At 35.1% G+C, this 23,132-nt stretch overlaps 1 protein-coding gene across 1 annotated transcript; it reads right to left on the reverse strand.

Moving 5' to 3' along the window:
* Nucleotides 1-649: 649 nt before the first annotated feature.
* On the reverse strand, nt 650-5,040 carry LOC126832295 (myoblast determination protein 1 homolog). Its single transcript, XM_050563016.2, has one exon. The coding sequence runs from the start codon at nt 4,680-4,682 to the stop codon at nt 3,765-3,767; it is 918 nt and encodes a 305-aa protein (XP_050418973.1). The 5' UTR covers nt 4,683-5,040; the 3' UTR covers nt 650-3,764.
* Between the last annotated feature and the right edge of the window lie 18,092 nt (nt 5,041-23,132).

Here is a 23,132-nt window from a genome sequence, read left to right on the forward strand (position 1 = left end):
ATTTTGATATTTTAATGTTCTCTCGGAAAACAAGCTGGTATATGGTTGAACATTAATCCAGATGTAGCGATTCTAATTTTGAGTTATCTTTATGTCACTGACCCCGTGCTTACATCATTTCAAGTTTAATGTCGTGTTGTTAACGACTAACCATTTCAGGGTATAAAATCGAGTCTTTTCAGGTGGCACTCCTTTTTATTGTTAACAAATGGTGGGGATCCCCGTGCACTGAGATTATCATCAAAATTTTCAAAACGAATATAGAAACTTGAATGTTTTGTTTACATTAACCATTACTCAACAGGGGCACACTTTTAGTGAAAGGTCATTGTTTGGGCTGTCTGTGTCATGTGTAGGGAACTTCGACTGCTAAATAACCAGGATGTTCCTAATAACTTAATAATAATGTTACCCATTTTAGACAACTATTTCTTGCATGGAATACAATCTATCTTGTACATACGATGAAGATATTTTTGTTAAACAAAACAAATATCATTGCCGTGCATGAACAAACTGGCATTGGTCGTGTTTATAAGAATTTGGCTAAAATTATTTATCAACTTTACCCCATCCCACCCTTGTTAAATGATTCCGGCCAATATCGCCAGAAACAATCCGGCTTTAACACACAACAGATAATGACAGAGATAGTGTAGGTCACGTTATTTTATTAATGTTGAGCCACATATGACTAGAATTGAAATCTTCAACAAAGGTAAAACAAAACATTTTCTGACGATATACAAAACAAAACATTACTGACGATATACAAAACAAAACATTTACTATGATATACAAAACAAAACATTTACTATGATATACAAAATAAAATTCAAGTAATACATGTATTTGAATGGACTTTATCTAATCGGCTATGAAGTGCATGATATTTGCTTAATATTTTCTACATATAGTTGATTTCTGAGGAATTTTGTTGGACAATATAACATTACGTTATTTTTTCTGGATTTCATACTTTTCAAATTTATCGAAATGAAACTGGTTTAAGTTTCTTTTTATCGGATCAATTTGTTTAAGGTCATTTTTCTTTCAAATATTTCCTTTCTCACATTTTTGAGTACTAGACCCTATTTACCCCGAGCATTACCAAACCTCTTCATGCCACTGCTAATAATTTGGTATTTGGAATCTGTTCAGAATCCTAACTTTGAAATTAAAAACAGTATGCGTACTATAGCTTGCCCCAATCAATGGGATAAACAATGCAAATATTACATAATTTTCCACGTTTACATTGATAGTTGAAAAGGATCTGTACTTTGGTGACTACAAGAAACCAAACTGTTTAACTTCGTAATAACTAGCCTTTTACAAGTAAAGTAATGGTGCTATTTATTTTGTATTTAGTGCAGTAATTAATAATAAAATTGACAATTAATAATTATTGCTTATTATGGGATGTTTGAAAAATAGAGGTTTTCACCCGTGTAGCTCCGTGTAACTAAGCGAGTTTATGATAAAAAATTAGGATGACAGTTTTACATCGGCCTAATTCAAAATAATATCAAATATCTATTTTGAATAGACATTGAGAAGATCATTGTTGCTTCAAATGCTGCATATAAAATACACATAAAATATACATTTAAATGAATATTATAAATAACTATTATATTACATCTATTATATTATAATACAATTGGAAGACATTATTATCTTGTTGCCATTTCATCAAAAAGCTATACGTTTTTAAAAATCAATTTAAATAAGTCCGTCATTTTTACATAAAAATATAAATATCCCATCATATAATGGATTTTTAAAAATACAAAAGTCATTTTATTAGTATTAATTACGCTTTAAACCTAAAATAGTAAAAATGAGAATCCGGGTTATATTATTAATCCTTTTATTTCTTTTTAAGTTGCATTAAATATTATACAATTCAGTTGTATATTGGTATCATTAAAGTGTATTTATTTATATTTTCAGAAATATTCTTCACTATTTTTTTTAAAATAAACTTGTGCTTGAAAATTATTTTATGAAGTAAATACCTATCATAACGTTGAAACCCTGTTTTATTCAAACTATTAATTTGGAATTAAATTATCGTAATGCATAGTAGCAAATCAAGTTATCTGTCAGAAGTGAACTCAGTAATGCATAATTTTCATGCATGTGCATTAATGGTTTTATAATATAACATATTTACCTTTAAAATCATATGAAGGTAACAAAAAATATATTTCTTATTATATAAACAAATATTTTAGTTCCGAGGGCGCAAAATAATGACGTTATAAAATAACATATTTATATGAGTAAAACAAAATTATTACTTATTATACACAACTATATACAATTTTAGTAAGGCACTAAGGAATGCTTGTGTTAAATGTACAAAAATACATCAGCAGCATACTAGAAAGAATAACGATTAACTAAATGTTTAAAATAGCATATAAACGAATATTTTAGTTCCGTGAGGGTAAAATAATGATGTTATAATATAACATGTTTATCTTTAAATCTTATATGCGTAAAACAAAATTATTATTACTTATTATACACAACTATATACAATTTTAGTAAGGCACTAAGGAATGCTTATGTTAAATGTACAAAAATACATTAACAGTATGACTAGAACGAATAATGATAACCGAAATGTTTAAAATAGCAATATTAATTTATTAAAAAAATCTACCATATCCAATCTTTGCGAGGATTTGAAACATGATATTATGGTCATCTACAAACTTATTGAAATTGTAGAAGAATTTTGAACTCTAATTCTTAAATTGTAGAGGAATTTTAAACTCTATCTCTTAAATTGGTGGTCATCTACAAAATTGGTTAATTTTTACCAACATTTTAAAACTATAATTCTTAATCAGTTCGTAGGCTATCAAAATAACATTTTGTTTACAAAAATGGCGTTATAGAGAAATCAACAATGGCGTTATAGAGAAATCAACAATGGCGTTATAGAGAAATCAACAATGGCGTTATAGAGAAATCAACATTATGACGTTATAAAAAAATCAACAACGGCGTTATAGAGAAATAAACAATGGCATTATAGAGAAATCAACAATGGGCATTATTCAAGAATATTGCAATTGCAGGAACTTAAACTGGTATGTAAATTAATATGTATATTCAGCATTTAGTATGATAAAAGGTTGATTAATTACAACACATTATTTTGACTTACATTGACCTATTAAAATATCAAATATCTTAGTATTCGCCTCAACCATGTCAAAGGTCAATAGAAAGGCAATGCTCAATACTAAAAATCAAGAGAGAATTTGTTTTGTAAAACTGACTTTAAATGGTGCTGACTGTTTGCTTACCAATTTCACCAAAAACGACGTAAATTCAAAACTAGAAAGACCCATTCACTACTTGAGAATCACTGAAAACATTCACAGTTAGGGCCCCCGAGACAACCATACTCACGGGTTAAATGTAAAATAATATTTATTTTTATTGTAAAGGTAGTAATAGGAATATGATCTACCTGAGCTGTAAATGTATTAAACTGTCACTTTTAAATACCGTAATCAAGCCCATGTCATTGCACGTAGGTTTATTATTCACGCAGTATCGCTACAGTCCGGTGCGTCTTGCAATGGTCACAAAATACATACGTGTTTATTATTCACGCCGTATCGTTACAGTCCGGTGCATTTGCGATGGTCACAAAATACATACATTTTTATTACCAATCTCCCGGTAGCGATGACTTTCGTTTCGAAATTTATAGGAAGTTTGTGGATTTTACCACTGTTTTATGTTTCTGGGCAGCTGTTTTCTATTATATCTGTTGTTTCCTCAGCGGTATCCGATTGCTGATCGGTTAAAACCTCTAGATTTGTGACCGGTAGTGTTATCTGAGCTGGGGCACTGGGTAACATTTCTACGTGTACTGCCGTCATTGGCAACTCTATTAATTGGATTGGGGGAGGAAGAGGAACTTCGGCTATCCTGAGATTTCCAACCATTTGTTCTTGGTCAATGTCTCCATTTATTCCGTTGTGGTGTATTGGTGAATGACATCCGTTGGTCTGTAATGTTAGATCATGCGGAGGGTTCGAGTTATCCGAATGATAAGCTAAAAGTTTAACATCTTTAGGGTCGGTACCGGTAGTGACCTCTTGCATAAATGATATGTATGTCATTGCCAGTCGAAGAGTTTCTATCCTAGACAATCGTTTTTCGTAGTTAAAAGCCGGTAGCTTTTTCCGCAATTCGTCAAATGCCTCATTTAGTTGAAACATACGACGGCGTTCTCGGACATTAGCTGCCCGTCTTTGGATAACACTTTGGGTCCGTCTTCTTTTTGGTCTCTGGGATGACGATGATCCATTTCTGGAATGTTCCCGCCGAACAACCAAACTGTGATGAGATATGGGCGTGTCTCCCCCTAGCTGTATACCACTATCTGAAGGGTGCCAAATATTCGCTCCAGGATACAAATCAGAATGGGTGACAGGTGCGTAACTGGGATAAAACTGAAGTGGTGATATTTCCTGCCGGGGTGCTAATGTGTATACGGATCTGTGGTGATCTAAAGCTCCACTTTGCCAGTCCAGTTCGGAATAGTAACTTTGGATTTCGTTTGAAATGTGTGCCGTATCATAAGACGACACATCGCTCGTCGAATAAGCGACGTTATATCCATCATCCTTTTTCATCTCGGGATCCATTTTAATATCACGAATACATGAAGAAGATTTCAAACGAAGTAGCCTACATTTAAATCCTTGGAATTTTTACTCAACCTGCAGAACTTTCACAACGTACACAGTTTTAAACTGAACTAAAAAATGTTTTTTTCTTCGAAATGGACACAACAAAAACCTTTATGAAGCACAATAGTTCACACATACAGTGTCATTTGCAATGTTTGACTTCTAATTATTTATAAATATCAAAATAAGTTACCTACTTTGCCCTGACAACAGACGGTGCGAACAAGATGGTGCCATTTTGAGATATCATTTGCTAGGCATATGAGCAACGGTTAGTTAAAATTGAATAAATTAGTTGAAAACGGGTGGCGATAGAAAGAAATAAATATACATGTTAGGAATAAATTTTTACTCATACATGGTAACAGATATGCGATTACTTATTGGCTGTTGGCGCTGTAGTCATTCATAGATCAAACGTCACAAATGAGGCGGGGCTATGATAATATGTATGTATAATATGATAATATATTACTATCCCATTATATATATTCAATAAACATAGGCCTCTAGTTCAACCATTACTTTATCTATTGTAAGTCCAGCTTTATAATAACTCGGGCTTTACATTCACTTGGCATAACAGCATTCTGTTATTGGTAAATGATAAACAAAATGACTGGAATTAATTGAAACCTAAACTTATAATATGCAGGGCCGGATTTACCATAGCAGGCCATGGGGCTCACTGAAACTAATTTGTTGCGCTGCGTGCCAGCGTATAATCGTATTTCAAGAGTGCATCTGGTATTTCAGTGTAATATAATATATTCAAAACAATGGGAACCGTTGTAGATAAGTATAGGACCCGGAGAATCTGGCTATCGAGTACCGTAAGTTTAAGCCCACGTTGGGCTTTCACCTGGTGGAGCCATTCATGAGTTTGGTCTAGGACCCACAAATAGGTAAATCCGGCCCTGTGAAATCAAGACGGACGGACCTGGCATTGGTTAACGGCCCGACCAAAAAACACAGAAAAACACAAAATCCAAATTGTCAAAGATAATGACAAAGCCCAATGATATAATATCATCGGTCTCTGATCGTCATTTGGGGGATTTTAAATCCCTTGCAAACTACAATATTGTGAACATCAGTCGATAAAAGTTTCAGTTCCGCTCAGTATTTAGAAAGATGTGCAGAACATATAAACAAACCAGCGCCGCCTGTAAGTGGTAGGTAAAATCGCTTTTTTAAATCTGATATTATCTGCCGTTGATATTTGGTGTTATTTTCATAATTAAAGTTAAATAATAGTCCATTTAAACCGGAATTTTTTTTTGAAAATGCAAATAACCATTAACGAATTTCATATTAAAAATATAATACACAAAGTGCCAAAAGGAACCTTAATATCAAAATGAAAACAATACGACGGAAGGGCTCAACCTATTTGTTATATCTGCTCCAGTTCATTACTAGCGAGTCGGTGTAGAAAAAAAAACATTTCATTTCTTTACTAGCGTCAATTGGGAAAATATTCTTCTATAAGTAATACATAAACAGACTTGCAAAATGTTCCAGAAAAATGTAAATGTTTTAATTCATTTGAACACCAAAGCGACGATAATCGTAGAATGAACTTTTAGATATCAAAGACCAATAAAATTAATGGCCGTGAATATGTGCAAATATAATATCGTCAAGTTTGAAAGAAGAACAATTAAGTTGGCATCGGGTGGTTTCAGAATTTCCGTAGTAGTAGCTGGCGGTCTAGAGTCTGCATTGACTGTAGTGATACCACAGACAAACAAAGTTTTGTTGCTGTTGTTCGTAGGGTTTGGCATCTGCTTCCACAGATATTGGGTGATATCGCAGACAAGTCCTATCTTAATAAATTCCGCGCGTGCGTCTCTCCTGTGGGGGGGAAAATTGGAGTACCGGGAGTAAACCCGCGAGATTTACATACGCCCACAACACGAAACCAAGGCCGCAAGCCAGGGGTAACCGGCCATCTAGGGCTCTAGACGATTCGGCCATCCAAAAAACCCCATAACTTTTCATAGTTGATGTTGATGTTATAGCACGAGACCTCCCACCAGACAACGAAACACAGTATGTGGTCTATGACGGTCTGTAGTTCATATAAACAACAACTACGGGCCACACCGTGATACTGAATCAATAAGGTGTAAGGTCCAACCATAAACATGACCAACCGATTGTATCATTGAAAGTAAACGTTGAATAACAAACGTCCGGTAGCAGTGTAAATTATTAGCAATAAAACTAGCTGTTAAACCCCCGATAGATTAACGACCGTTATTATCACTTTTAACTAAAGAACGGTCCAGGCCAGGACACAGATGGAAACTTTGATAAAATGACTTTTAAGATACCTTAGTAGATTGCTAAAGACAATCGCTTTTCACCTAATAGCATCGAGTGTAACACCTTGGCGCCACGCGCCTTTGCACCATATGGAAGAAATTTACGAGAGGTAACAACAGCTCGTTGGGGCATAAACGATTCTTTTCGTATTAAAATAAATTTATATCATTGTTAAACAAACTGATGTCTCTTTTTGTTTGAACTGTTTCGTGAATTGTCGAAAAGGACATTAATTTCTGTGTGTATAATTAATATTTATTTGTTTTCGTATGATTCTTTAAATGGATTGGGTTACAGCAGGGTTCGTTGCTTAACCCTGTTGTATTTATAAAACATACAGATGAATTTATGTCTCAGATAAAAAGCTATTTAGTATTGTGTCCAATTATTTATTTATTTTTTTTTTAAATCCTTATCAAATTTAATCAGATTTAATGTTTGAAATTTAAACAGAATTCAATTTTACAAGGATAATATTTAATATCCAGAAACGAATAAATTACACTTGGTCAGAACTAAATATATTGCAGTTAGCACTTGAGCCCCAAGGTTCGACCGTGTGTCAATTATATATCAGTTCCGGGTATCATTCTCTTTAATTGGACGTTGATCTGATTAGATTCATACAGACCATTCACCATAACTGACACCAAACATTATGTGGATTAACAAAATTTTATAAATCATTGTTGATGTAAAATTGCGACTTTTGACACCATAAAACAAGTCTTAACGATAACTATATTAATGTTCTTATCGGGGGTAGATGTGCATGTTGACTTACGTGAAACACGTGCATTCAGTCAAATACTAAATCCTCGTTAGCATGTCCAGTGTAAATGGTGGTTTTTATTGGCTTTTCTCTAAACGGACAGATGATTCTGAAAGCAAAAACATCGCCCATTCTTGAATGCACGAAACCCTTTCACATCAGTGTCAAAATGGCATGATAGGGTACCTGATTCTAAAATTTATATTGTGCCCTGACACGCATCAGATTTATAATAATTAAACATATTGAATAGGTTGTTAATTAGATTTTAAGCGTATTGTTAATTATGCGATTTAATGATACACGAAAGATAATCGTGTCATTCAATTTACTCATATTTATAATATAGTGATATTCCGGTTCATACATTATATTGTATTCAAAATTAAATTTCGCTCTTGTATAGGCAGTGTTGAATTAAATAAGAATTTTTTTAAACGTCAAAATATTTGATAAATTGCCAGCCTGCAGCAGTATTCCCGCATTAGATTTTTTTTACTACCCATAGTATACTACCGTTAAAATGATGTGTTAATTATGGCTAATTAACATAACAATAAGGGGTAATGATCTTGCCAATAGTGTTATCTTTGATCATCCAGATACTTTAATCAAATATGCATTTCATTTGCATAAATGTTCACTTTGGTCATTTGATATGTTTAAAAATTTCTTGTATACGTTTATGATAAGTTTATTGTTATCGTGGTATTATATGTTATTATTTTACGCGATTGTGACTTTAAAATATGATTTTAATTATAATAGTGTTTATCAATCGGGGCGATTGATGTTCGTTTTCAGAAGGAATCGAAATGATCCGCCGTGGCGATAGTTCCAGTCTGTAAAAACAAGTACAGATATCAGACATGATAACCGAGATTCCACTTCCTTTTGATGTGTTTGTCTGTTGTGATGCACGGAGATGATCCACGAACAAAAGTTGGATTAATGTTTATTAAGGCACATTTAAATACAAAGGGTAATTTTCTGTATCAATGTTTCAGATAAAGTTCTTCTCGTGTGGGTGACATGTCCATGGCTGATATAATATGCGCAGTGGATTTGTGGGGGTTTTGTTATGGAAATGATCCTGAAACAGCATTAGCCTTTGCTGTAGGTGACTGCAAGTCACATTTCAGGTATTAAATGACGATGGGAGATTTATGATGACATAAAAAAATTTGACAGCGATCGAAATGGTTTTATGTTACAGGGGATGATAGATGTAGAATATGCGCTTAGGTCGTTTTAACCATAAATTTAATTTTGAAACGAGTAGACTAAGTTGAGAATGAAATAAATGAAATAAATAAGAATATAACAAGATGACTTTATTCCTATATTAATAGTTTTATTCAGTTAACAACAGTATCCACTCATACATTTTGCCCTTCCAACTTCGTGAGTTTTCTCCGAGTCCTCCAGACTGTAAAGACACCTACACAGCAGAGAATTATTGAAATAAAAATTGTACCGTATGTTAGTCCCGAAATCACCAAGTTTGAGTTGGGTGAACTTTAAAACCCATTTGCCTTTCTGTGTCTCTCGATTTAGATCCATGCGAAGTACGCGACAATCTATGAAAGAACCCTTTAAAAACAAAAGTTGGGGGAGAATCCGATAAAACATCAACAGTTTTCTCATCGAATTGAATCTTTTACAAAACAGAGAAATATCATTTCCTGATACGGATGTGAAAAGTTTAATACAATACTTCAAAGGTAATAATAACGTACAAACAAATTCAAACACGATTGGCTTTGTTTTAAAACACTTTTGTTTCATCGTCAGGTGTCATAAAGTTCTCGATTGTCAGCGTGCGAGGGGTCATTAATACGAACGTGTACAAGACAATTTATTATGTTCTAAAGAGTAAAGGGTTCGGAGAGAATATCTACCCTAAATCTACAAATATAGGGTGGAATGGAGCGTTCCAGTGGTCTAACGCGTGCGCTTTCATACGGCCTGCCATTTTTATATGACGTCATGATGTAATGGTTTGTTGGTTCCGGATTCATAGGGTACGCTTGTACTTTTCATGCAACAAAAGCTAAAACGGATGCTTTCTTTCTGATCTCTCTTTATGTAATGACTTCCTACCTGTTTCATAACGTATGTAGCATACGAATTTTAAATCATAATTGCTTATATATGTGAATGTTTCTGGTGGATTAGATGTTTAACTCATCTATGTGCCATTTTAGTGGATGGGGTATCTAACCAAACAGTGGATTCAATATTAAGATATTTGAAATTACCGCTGTTAGCATTGGCGCAGTTAAGGTTATTTCACATTTTCTCACATTTATGAGTAGGCCCATTACTTGAGTTTTAGGAGCATACCATCAAGGAATTGGCCTCAGACAACCTCAAACTTCTGTACACCATTGGCGCCTTTAATATACAATTTATATATTTTGCACACAAATGGAATCCACAATGCCCGCTAGTTATAATAAAATAGGTATTTCAGAGCTAACGCAGAGCATTAAATTTATAAATAAACGCTACTTGACATTGAAATTCGGGTTTAATATTCATGTTTTCTGCACCGACTGAGCTAATGAAGACGGGCACTACTTGCAATCGTGTAGGATTTCAAAAGTAAATAGTGCGACTAGAGTAGCTTAACCAAAGTAAAATGATCAACAAAGGCGAGTCAGAAATATTCTTCATGGAAATGCCTTATGTTATCAACACACTCGTGTTTAAAGTTACAATAATTGATCGGAACGACCAACATGAAAGACACATAATTAAGTTACTCAAAGACTGTGTAATTCCTCGAGTAGTTGTATTTGCTTAATCGATGCAACCCTAGCAATCCATTCTATTAAATAAATCTTACAACGCACATGAAAATATTGTTTGAAATTCAAGATTGTTTTATTTATAAAAAATTCCTTGCAAAATTCAAGTACGACTAAGCAAATATGTTGATACAATCGGGTACACAATTTCTTTGGTGTAACTAAGATATCATTTGCGACTTTTATAACGTTCTGGGCCCTGTTTCACGAAATTTTAACTAAAGATAAAATCCAAATTTTAGTAGATACTTCAATTCTGATTGGCTAAACACTAAAATCAATCTAATATTATCCAATCAAATAACTAGAATTTGGATTTTATCTTAGTTAAAATTTCGTGAAACAGGCCCCGGGCTCGTAGTTTCCCCCTTGTCAGTATTGTGGGAGCTTCTTGGCCATCGGATTGGACGAAAGACCAAGGTCCAATGTACACGTAAATAAACCCTTGACAGTTGGAATTGGAAATAAGAGTTGGCCGTAGCGTAGGCATATCCCCCCCCCCCCGCCAATAGCACACTGCATGCCCGTCTTCATTAGTCCGAATGGAGCATAAAAGTAGTACGTTGGAGACGATTGGTTTTCATATATCAAGAAAATTCATTGATGCAACGGAATATTAACAAAGGTGCTAAACAGTCACCTTGCTTCACACCGCAAGTGATGGGACACTTTAGTATGTGTGTAATTACGTCAGTCAGCATTAGAAATACTTTCGATATTTTATCCGCCATATTTAATTGTTTATCGCATCTCTGCATTCAAAAATAAATTTATTGTGATTTATGCTTCCGCCAGAGCTTGAAGCCAGAAGATAATCTGTTATCAAATAAACTGCGTACAATTAGTGGTCTGGAGTTAGCGACCCGGGTTACTAATTGAGGGTTAGATCTCCACCTGCACAGCCATTCAGGTAGAATTTAAAGCCGGCCTTTGTAATCGACATTTTTTTAACTGCGGTTTCAAAGGCGAAATAATATAGAAGGCCCAATTTTCTCCGCAATAATACTATTATTATGAGTTAGTAAGTACTCTTGAATCGTAATAAAAACGAAAGTGATTATCTAACTAAGGCAAACGTTTCAATAGCCCCGGGACACAGATCTTTATTTATTGTGACTGATAATAATCAAAGTATTATGCCTCTTGAAATATGAATATCGTTGTAGATATTTTTCAAAATTTTAGTGCAAGAAGACTGATTTAATTTATCCAAAATACCAGATGCGTCTTATTGATGCTTTAACAAGAGATCATTTAAAGGAATTGATCAAATGTCTTTTATTCTATCCGGCTGTGAATTAGTTTTCACTAATTAAAGTGCCAAAACCGGCTGTGATATTTTAAAAAAACAAAACTGGCGGTAAAAGCTTTACGCAAGTTCTTCACTGTGATTTGCAGCTTAATGAGGATATTTATTTTAGGATTTGTGTCTTAAGTATGCTTTATATATCTTACTATGTTTTTACCCCCCCCCCCCTCATCCCACGATATTTCAGTTTTATATAATATATTTGTCGTCTCCCATAATTCGAAATGAATGCCAGTTTTGTAATATCTTGTATTTTATTTTTGAATATGATGTAATTGTAACTGATGGGACATTAAAAAACTATACTTATTTACTTACTTATTTTTACTTATTAACTTACTTACTGTTTCGATAGTTATTTTCAACTTATCTAAACCTTGTGGAGCTGGAACATGCATGGAAATATTTCTAGTAAACTTTAGTGACCATATTTATTAGGTCCACGATTGATATCAAAATAAAATTCTAATGTTTGTATATACATGTATATTGAACACTTACGTACAACTGTATGTATTTTTATGCTCCAGTATTTTAATGGAAATGAAATGAAATGAAATGGGGTTTAACGTCCTACTGTTTTGCCCCCGAACTTGGCTAATGAAGACGAGCATACGCCATACAGTGTGCTATGAGGGAAATTTTGCCCGGACAGCGTCACTACGGCCTACTCTTATATCGAATTCCAACTGTCAAGGGATCTTTTACGTGCACGCCAATGTGTACACGGGACCTCGGTTTTTCGTCCCATCCGAACGACTAGACAGCTTGTATTTTAATGGGATTCTTTATTATCGTCACCTGTATCTGCAATCTGATTAAAACACAGATCTATATTTCATTTCATTTTTTATACTTTCGATGGCCTACACTAACACTACACTGACCGGTTGTACTGGAAGGTCGTGTCAGGGGTCGTACGAGCTGCTTTTGACCTATGGCGTCAGACATTTTAATCAACGTTGACGTTTCTGGTGGTTTACCCACAGTTCCGTGCATTGCACGCCAAGAACTCGCCATAACAGACCGTTTCATTGGTAAATCCCTCATTTCAACCAGAACGCCGGTAATATAACAACTCTTCCAGATCCTAGTGTAGTGAAGACAAGTAAAACGAAATTTTGAATTATAAAAACGAAACGAAATAAGATCTGTGTTTTAATCAGATTGCTATATCTGTTGAGGGGTTGGATAGCCGAGTGTTTAGTGTTGTATCATAAGGTCTGTCATTGAGTCAACTAGCGTGGTTTCGATTCCCCGGTTGTACGTGACAAGGCGTAGGGTCGCCTGTCCAACCTCGTGGGTTTTCTCCGGATCTTCCAACTGCTAAAGACCCATACGCGCAAACGAATTAACGAAATAAAATTGAACCATATGTTAGTCCCGAAATGACCTAGTTTGTGTCAAGTGCACGTTAAACCCCACCCCCTCTCTCTCTTTTGTCGATCGGGAGCCACGGTGGCTAAGTGAGTAAGATGCTGGCTCGCTAGCCTGGAGATTGCAGGTTCGCTCTCGGTGTTGGCCGAGAGAGTTCATCCGGATTTTCCAGCGAGGTTTCCCCTTGTCAGGGGTGCAGGCTAGAGGCCCTGACAGGGACAACTGTCTGAGTTATTTCGAATTCCATCTACCAAAGGTTCTTTTACGTGCACACCAACGTGTTACGGGACTTCATTTTCCCCCATCCGAATGGACGTTGGACTAGTGACGACTGGATACCACGCCGGAAAATGCCGAGGAACTTCCTCAGCCAACACAGGGTTCGAACCCGAGACCTCCTGGTTAGTGAGCCAGCGCCTTCCTGAAGGCCGGATTTTAAACATATCCCCGCTGCTTTAAATTTATAACAGATCGAAAGAAACCTATTCATTCGACAGTTATTATTGATGGAACTTAATATTCATAGACGTTAAAATCCAACCAGCGAGACTGGGAAAGACAATTTATTGTCGCGTGCCAACCAGTAATCCTTAATTATGTTACATGAAATTATTAAGAAAGTAACAAAAGCGGTAAAAGAAAGCTATATATATTCATGATGTTAATTCATATAAAAAAATTGATATTAAGCGGGATTTGAGATGATCACCAGGAACAGAAACAGACGTTGCATTGTTCCCTTAGAATCTTTTGATGCTATTTTTATAATCAGAATTGAAACTTATTTTATGAAAAGAACGTGTAGCCAATGTAAAAAATAACAAAAGACCTGCTTTATTTTTCTATCAGTTTCGAATCAAATAGTATGATATCGTTTTAGTTTATCATCGTCGCAATCAGTAGTACGTGTGTCGGCACGGTATTAGTACTTTACGTACATGCATTCATGATTCGTATATCCATCAAACCGTGGTAGTGGGTTATTTAATTCAATAGAAAAAACTTTGTATACCACTATGGAGGTCACAGGTTTCATGAAACAATTCAGATTGATATCCATTCATATTTGAAGTTGTCTCCTTTTCAATTAAACAGTGTTATATGGTTTTAGCTTCGCTTGTCATGTTAGTAGTAAATTTAAGGGACAAGATTTAATGATAGTACCAACCCAACGCATACTTCTGTATTGTTCCTATATGTCAATTATGTAGGAACTTCGTCAAGCTGCTATCCATTATTTGGAATCTCCATAACAACCTTTATGGTTTGGTGTGAAATAACAACCCGTTCTTCATTAACCTCTCTGGGTTGTGGCGCACTGAAATTTGACGATTAGGTTTACTGATTCAATCATCCATTATAATTATATGACCTGGTGGGCAGTGGAGGGAAGGAATGTATTTTATAGCAACCCACCTTGCGGAATATTTCTAAAATTATTATCTACGTAAAAAACATTTCCAGATATTTAGATAAGTAACACGGACCAAATCATTTAGGCCGACTAATGCCCATGCGCTCCAGAATGTCAAATACAAAAATTCGCGTTGGAAGACACAGTTTCCAATAAAACGGAAGTACATAACCGCAGTTTCGGCGTAGTATATTACTTTGTTTTTTAGTTTCATATAATGACCGTTGACACTTTTTAATAATACAAACTACCTTACTCATTAATTTTAATAATAAAGATACGAAAAATAAGAAATGATATGATGAAATAGCAAATATATAATCAGAGATTTATGCTAATAATAAACATCTGAAATTGTCGTGAAGCACTTTGTGAGAGAATATCATAAAGGCGGTGAACAGAAATGAAGCAAAGGAATAAATCAAGTCTCTACTGTTATGGAACAGGTACCGTATCAAAACGGGAAACCAAATGGGTACATAACCTTGTTGTTGTTTGTTTTCTTCGGTGGCGGGGAGGCCTTATATAGCCCGCAGAACACCTGTTGGCATTGTTGGTGCAATGACGTTGGTGCACAAGGAAAGCTTAAAAAGCCTCTTCCGAGTTCCAAAATCTCTGTCACAACAAAGCAGGGGCAAAATAAATTTATCGGGAATGTTTGTGGTCAATTAGTTAACACCCAATGTTGTTGCTGATGCTGGGAGTTTTAGTTCAACACATTCTTTAAACGTTCCAGTCGGTAGGAACACCCGCTTGGTTTTAATACCGGCGGACTTTAAAGCACATGGAGCAACCGTAGATTGCGGGATCCCTAAACTATGTGAGCAACCGCTTTGATACAGTGTAGTAGCGATTTATCCTTGATCGCAACTGTTTGTGACCAATTAGTTAACACCCAGTATTGTTACCGATGCTGAGGGGGTTTTGTTCCTTACTTTCTTGCAACGTTCCAGTAGGTAGGAACAACACCTTTGAAACAGTGTGGTATCAAATTATCATTGATCGGAACTGTCTGTGACTAATTGATTAACACCCAGTGTTGTTACTGATGCTGTGCATTTTAGTCCCATACCCACTTGATTTGTTATAGTTGACAGGTCTTAAAACAATCGGAGTGACCTTAAATTGCGGGATCCCTAAATAATTATCATTCATCGGAACTGTTTGGGATTAATTGCTTAACACCCAAAGCTGATCCGTTAGTTCCATACTTTCTAGCAACATTCCAGAGAGTAAGAACACCCGCTTGGTTTTACTAGTGATATGTCTTAAAGCAATCGAAGTAACTTGACTTTGTGGGGATCCTTGGAGATAGTGTAGCAACAAATTCGCAACAAATTGCGACAGTTTGTGAAAGATAGGTTAACCCAGAAGTTTCATGCTGGTTGTGTATTTCCTGGTAACTTAAGCATCCGGGATGTAGGAACAGACAGCTACTAGTATAAGTATGTACGTAACTCTTTTTGGCACTGAATCATCAGATATATGGATAGAAATGAGGTTTAACGTCCACTCGACACAAACTAGGTCATTCCGGGACTTTAGCAGTGGGAGGAAACCGGAGAACCCGAAGAAAACTCACGGGGTTGGACAGGCGACCCTACTCCTTGTCGAAACCACGCTAGTTGACTCAATGACAGACCTTACGATACAGCGCGCATGATGAGATGATGAGATACAGGTTGATGAGATTAACTAACACTCAATAATGTTGTACATGTAGATTGAGCGTATACATTTTATTAAGCATTGCCACTTGAAATGAATATATTTTATTGTCTTTAACTATTAAACCCAGATTCAATTGTTTTCTTTAAAACGCTTGTATTAATGACCATTAGTATGTATCTTTTGCTTAGTTTAAAAGAGACATAATATACCGTGAGATTAGAAATTCATTAAAAGTCCATGAAAAGGATATTTTAAAATCTTTTATGATCATCTGAGGACAAAATTAAGTCTCACCTCCTTTAGTTATCATTAGGTAAAATGCTCTAATGTATAACCCTATTGGTGTAAGGGGAGATCATTTACGATACAAAGGCGGGATCGATCAAAAATACGACTCATGTTGCTTACAACGCTGAACTAATGGGCATTAGCGTAAAGCGGTTATGCATTTATCTCTGCAGGGAGCACTCTCACGGCTAGAAAAATACAACAGTAGGCATAAAGTTGTGGCTTTGTTAACTTTGAACATGAGCGAGCTCAGCGGGAACTCAACGCAAGTGAATCATCTCGTTATCCTCATCGGCTTGATTTAGCATAATGGTTTTTCAATAGGCTTTAGATAAGTTTCAGACAACTTCTCACATTATTATGAACTGCCAGCAATTGTTTTCCCCGAAATATTGTTTTCCCATGTCAGCAGATTGAAATGTTTCTCGGTGGTATCCTACGCAGATGATCACACATTCAACTTTGATAATTGTTTCGTTGCGTTGGTCGAGTGATCTAACGCATGTGTTTTTAAGTCTGATATCGATGCAAGGATAGTGATTGCAAAATATACTAATGTCCAAAAGAAAGTATACACTGTGCATTTTGTGCTGCATCAACCAAAGTCGTTTTTCCATGGTATACGGTATTTGGATAGAATGTCAATTTGTTTCACATTTTTATTTTGCTTAGAAAGTTGAGTTTGGACGCAATATACAAACTCAGTAATGCTTTATCAAATGTTTTTAATCTAAACAAACTTAGTCATACTTAGTATACTTCCTTTCGGACATCCATTTATATGCTTATGGTGACAAGGAATTGAGTAGCGGAAGTCGGCTCGTTTACTTATTTTAGGGTTGTTGTTTTTTTTTGTATCGGTTATCTCTATGGACGTAAAATTGTGGCACAAAGACAGATTGTCATCCCACAAAACAAATCAACATATAAAATCAATAAAATCGAAAAAATAATTTCATTTTTGACCAAAATGGAATAGGTCGTATTGTAATCATTCTCATATAAAAGGGAGGGGGAGGTCTGGTTGTTCTAGCAGCTATGGATATTGTCACAACGTCGGGCTACGATGACCCGAGATTACACGTTCGAATGCCAGTTAATTAACACAGCTGATCTACGGCAACAACAGAGTCTTATGGTTGACTCCGATTTGCTAATTGATGTATTGAAATTGGAAACATGCCTTGTTAGATGTTGTATTTTAACTGGAGCATGTATGAATTGTTTTATTTTTGAATTGTGTAGATTTCTGGGAATTTCATTCACGTTTCCATATGATACCTAATATTAAGAGTACACCTTTTGACTCAACAAATTTCAATTTAATTATACTATTTCAATAACTGTAATTCTAAGTTTGAAAGAAAGTGTATGTTGTATTATATTTCGCTAATGACCCACTTAATGTGATAAAGTATTTTAATTTATCCTAGTTAATGATTAATGAATTGTAACTTTTAGACAAATTTACTAAACTATGTAATATTTTAACTAATATTTTTTTTTCGTTGGATTAAAGTCCATTCGGTCAGACAATTAGATACTTTTAGATCTGACAAATGCGTGCACGTAGTAACTGAATAGGTTGGTGTGGTCACTAACCAGGACGTTCAATGGAGCCCAAAACGTTCCTCGGGATTTTACCAGCCTAGTTTTCCCATGTCAGTGGTACAGAACAGAAAAACGTACAATCGTTTGCAGAGTATTAAAGATTCTCTGACAGTTGGAAAGCGAAATGAGAGTAGGCCATAGATGTTGAACCCAATTCCATTTCATTTTAAACTGTATTCAATCCATATATACAAATGCAATTGAAATGGTTTATATTCAAAATCATTTCATGAATCCCTCTCGGTAATAGAATCAAAAGTTGAATCATTATTTACCTTAACCAAATACTAACCGACCTGTAATTATTGACATGAAAACCAATTAATTAATAGCTTTCTATTTCCGACTATTAAACAACTTTAAACAACAAGCAAATTACAACTGCGAACAATTAAACAACGAGCAATTAGTAACCACTTCAGCAGATAATTAGTAATTATGAGTTTTTATACGCCCATAAGGATCATAAGATGATTTGTGTTTGATTTAACAACTAACCTGTCATCTTCATCACTTACTTCTAGCAAATAAGAGTAACTGATGAGTTCATTAACATCACAACAATTTGGGGTAATTATAGGTGTTATAATTAGTGGTGTTTACATACAACCGTAGAACTTATAAGAAAGCGGTGGATCTGTCATCTGCAATATATCACCACAAAGATTTATAGTAATTAAACACAAATTACATATGTGTTGTAATTAGAGGTTTAATCCAACATACAAATCATGAGAAAGTATAATTAAAAGGTCCATTTGGTATCTGTAATGAGCCAACTACTTTTTGGCATTTTGTTTCGTATTACCTTATTGTTTCATATCCCTAAAAGCTTCATTAATTGAACCATGGTTTATTGTTAGTAAAGGTTCATTAGAAACCAGTTAATTACGTGACTACTAATATCATAAGATGCTTGTCATCTTCATCGTTTGACTCTTAACCTCAACATGCGGTTACTAATTACACTTTACCGTTCTGAATAAAATATCGATTAATTACCGTGTACCGATTATTGATACGCAATAATTAAAACCGGTAATTTTTAATTAATGGTTTTAGATACAACCATAATGATCACCACCTTGTCATCTTCATCCCCGCATCTTCAGCACATTGTTTCAGATAACCGTTAATATAAGTAAACGTGCCGAACAAAAAAGACAATATGAGATTCTTTGCGATTTCGCAAAATTAGTTGCAGAAATTTTAATTAAATTTTTGGACTAATATGTTCTTATAAAATGGATGTACATTGACTGTGTATGACATGTGGACTTTAGAACATTGGGTTTTGAGTAGTATCGTGTTTTAGGTAAACTTTAATCACCCAGCAAACTCCGAAATCATTAACTGATTTTGTCACAATAGTATTCTTACAAATTAAAATAAATAAAAATAAATGTAGGCTTTGATAAGCATCACTCAATATATAAACCTCAAAGCCTTCCCACATAATTTGACGAGAGTCAAGGGGAGTATATTATGACGATTATAACCACAACACGCGGGTCAAAGTCTTGGTTCTAATAACACAGCCTTTTAATGGGTTGTTCGTTACATGAAAGAAAAACAGCTACAGGGGCATTCGTTTTAATTGTTTAATTTTAATGGGTTGGGATGTGGGAAAAGTAATGAATTTTATATATTTAGCGAGGTGTATTTTCAAACAGTACTATATATAACACTAGAGTAACCTTATTCTATACATAGTCAAGACTTTCAAATCCAAGAGAAGTCGCCGTGGCTCACTAAATAGGAGATACAGGGTTTGATCCCGGTGATGGCCAAGAAAGTTCTCTGTGGCTTTTCAGCGCGATTCCCTATGGCAATTGTGCTGGACGAGGTGGTCTTTCAAGAAACAATCCGGTTTCCTCACACTGCTAAAGATCCCTATGCGCAAGCGAATTATTGAAATAAAATTAAACCATATGTTAGTCCCGAAATGACCTAGTTTCTGTCGAGTGGACGTTAAACCCCATTTCTCCCCCCCCCCTCTCTCTCTTTCAAGAAACAATGCCTAGTCATTCGGATGGGACGAAACACTCAGGTCTCGGAGAGTTAGAAATCGAAATAAGAGTAGAACGTAGCGCCACTTTCCGGGGAAAATCGCACTGCATTATTCCAGTTGGTTGTTGCATAAAAGGTATATATTAGCGTCCTGTGATCGTTTAATAAAATCACTTGGTGACTTTTAATGTGCGAAACATATAAGTGTTCGCGTGGGTACTACTATAAGACATCAAAAAGAAAAGAAAAGAGCTATACACTAATGATGCTATTTGCTTTATAGACGGATGCATGTGGATATATAGAGTTATAAACATACAACCATAAGTCACAATGGACTGCTCATCTAGAATAAATGAACCAACCAATAAACTAGTTTTCATAATGAGATGAGGGCGCATGAACTTAGGGGAATTTCAATAGAACAGAAAGATCACTAGTGTAGTTCTTTCTGTGACCAGTAGCTTCTTTAAGGGTGATTCAATTGAGAGATCAATCGCTGCTGCAAAGAAAGGGTTTTTTGTTCATATGGGCGGCTTCGTTTGATTTCTCATCGTATGTATAGTAAGTATGATCGGTAATGACACGTGACATTGTCGCACCTGCCCACGTGCCGAATTGTCGTTGTCAGGGCTAATGATCTAGGTTTGAGTGACAAATATATGATGGGGATAATAATACGATAGAAAGACTACGAAGGATCAATAGAGTGATAAAGAAAAGAATGGGTTTATGATCGTTTCAAGAGTCATCGCAAAACATCAAGCTGCATAGATGTATTCCGCGGTCTACTTAAGTATATAGTTAACAATAATGATGCTTTTCAGCTGTATTTCTTATCTGAGCGGAAAGGTGGCGAAGTTTCAATATACAAAAAAAAATCAACAACAAAAAAACACAGAGTTGGTGATCGCCTAGTTGGGTAGAATTTAAGATCTGGTGATAAAGATCCTGGTATAGACAATAGGTAAAGCGTTTTAGAATAAAGTAAGTATTGAATAAAGAAAAATGATATAAAGAAAACTTATAGTCTGTAAAATAAAGAAACATATCAAACGGAGAGAGCACGCTATAGCACATATTTCTTGCCAAAATTTAATAAAAGTAACTCGTGTTTAACAAACGCTACATCATTGCGTAAATAGGGCATTTTATTAGAATCTGAGCTTTGGGGCATAGGGGGTCTGTGGAGTTTGAATTTCAGCATATCGAGAGAGGGGTGGGGGGGGGGAGAGAGATAGAGAGAGGGGGGGGGGCTTTAGCAGTTGCAGGAAAAACCCGGAGAAAACCCACGAGGCTGGAGAGGCGACCCTACTTCTTGTCAGGTACAAGCGGGGTGCTTATTATACTAAAGATTGCCCTTTGAGTAGTATTTGTGATGGTTTAGTTTCGGTAAATAGAAAATCACTACTGTTAACAGCTCTGGTACGGGTTTTATCCTTTGACTGTAAATAAAAGAGTTAAATACATTACCAAGTACGACTTGTTGACAATGCAATGTATTGGATTTATAGGCAATCGAATGATACAGTCAAAACAGATTTCATTTTCCTATCAGTCGCCTGCCCAACCACTTAGAGTTTCTCCTGGTCTACCCCCACCCCTTCTCTCTACATTTCTTTACAAATAACAGATTGCCTATCGATAAGTTAATAGCGTGTTTGGGTCGGAACTGCAAAAGAGCAACTTTTCGTTTCATTACCAATGGTTTCAACTGATTAACTTAATTGTAACCCCAGAAAGACCGTTGCTTGCAAATTAAATCTTTTTCTCGTTTGCGTCCATTAGTATTGTGTAATTTCAAGAGCTTAATAGGTAGGTTATGTAGTCATTCGAAAGTAAAATACCACAATGCTTTGGAGTCATGCGTTGAGTGCGTCGTTTTTTATAAGGGGATCATAAACTATAAAGGGTTTTTAAATGAGTGCTCGTATTGTGTTTTGTGTGTGCTTCAAGGGGGTGAATCTGGTTAGGGTGATTTGAGGGGAGAATATAACATTTTCGTTCATCATTTAATGTACTAAGCAGATTTTTTTAAGATCAAAAAGATCGAATGACGTAATTAATTGCTCAATATTTGATAGAAGTTATGATAATTCAAAGTAGGAAAATATGTTTGAAAAAATAAGTTTTACTTTCACCACTACCATTAAAAAGAACAGGTAGTACGGCTTTGAAACGTTCATGGCTAACAAATTAATTGTAGTAAATGTAATCACCCAGAATCCATTAAATGTCTAAAATTGGTTTAAAAAGATAATAAAAGTGAAGATTTTTCCATGGTTTAATGGTTAACGAACGAGCTGTTATAATTAATGGTAGATGTAATCACTCCGAATTCATTAAATGTTTCATATTTTTGTTCCATGGTATGAGTAACAAACTGTTTTGATTAATGGTAGACGTTGAAATCACCCCGAATCCATTAAATATCTAAAACAAATAAAAAAATAAAAGTTTTTTTTTATGGAATAATTAGTTATATGCTAAAAGTTAATGTATTTCATGGGTGATCTTATCTGATTAAAAGAATGGTCATACTTTATCGACCGTAGATATATATTCTGTATTAATTATCTGATATGCTTGTAACGGTCATGGTTAACAAATTAATAGATCTAATGAACCCCAATCCAATAAATGTCTAAAATCGGTTACATGCTAAAATAAGTTATAGAGAGAGGGAGAGAAATGGGTTTTAACGTCCACTCGACACAAACTAGGTCATTTCGGGACTAACATATGGTTTTTATTTTATTTCAATAATTCGCTTGCGCATTGGGGTCTTTAGCAGTGGGAGGAAACCGGA

The sequence above is a fragment of the Patella vulgata genome, chromosome 9 (genome assembly GCF_932274485.2).
Source record: "Patella vulgata chromosome 9, xgPatVulg1.2, whole genome shotgun sequence".
NCBI lineage: Eukaryota > Metazoa > Mollusca > Gastropoda > Patellidae > Patella > Patella vulgata.

Excerpts from the sequence above, each read along its gene's own strand:
- LOC126832295 (XM_050563016.2), bottom strand. The coding sequence starts at position 4,682 with ATGGATCCCGAGATGAAAAAGGATGATGGATATAACGTCGCTTATTCG.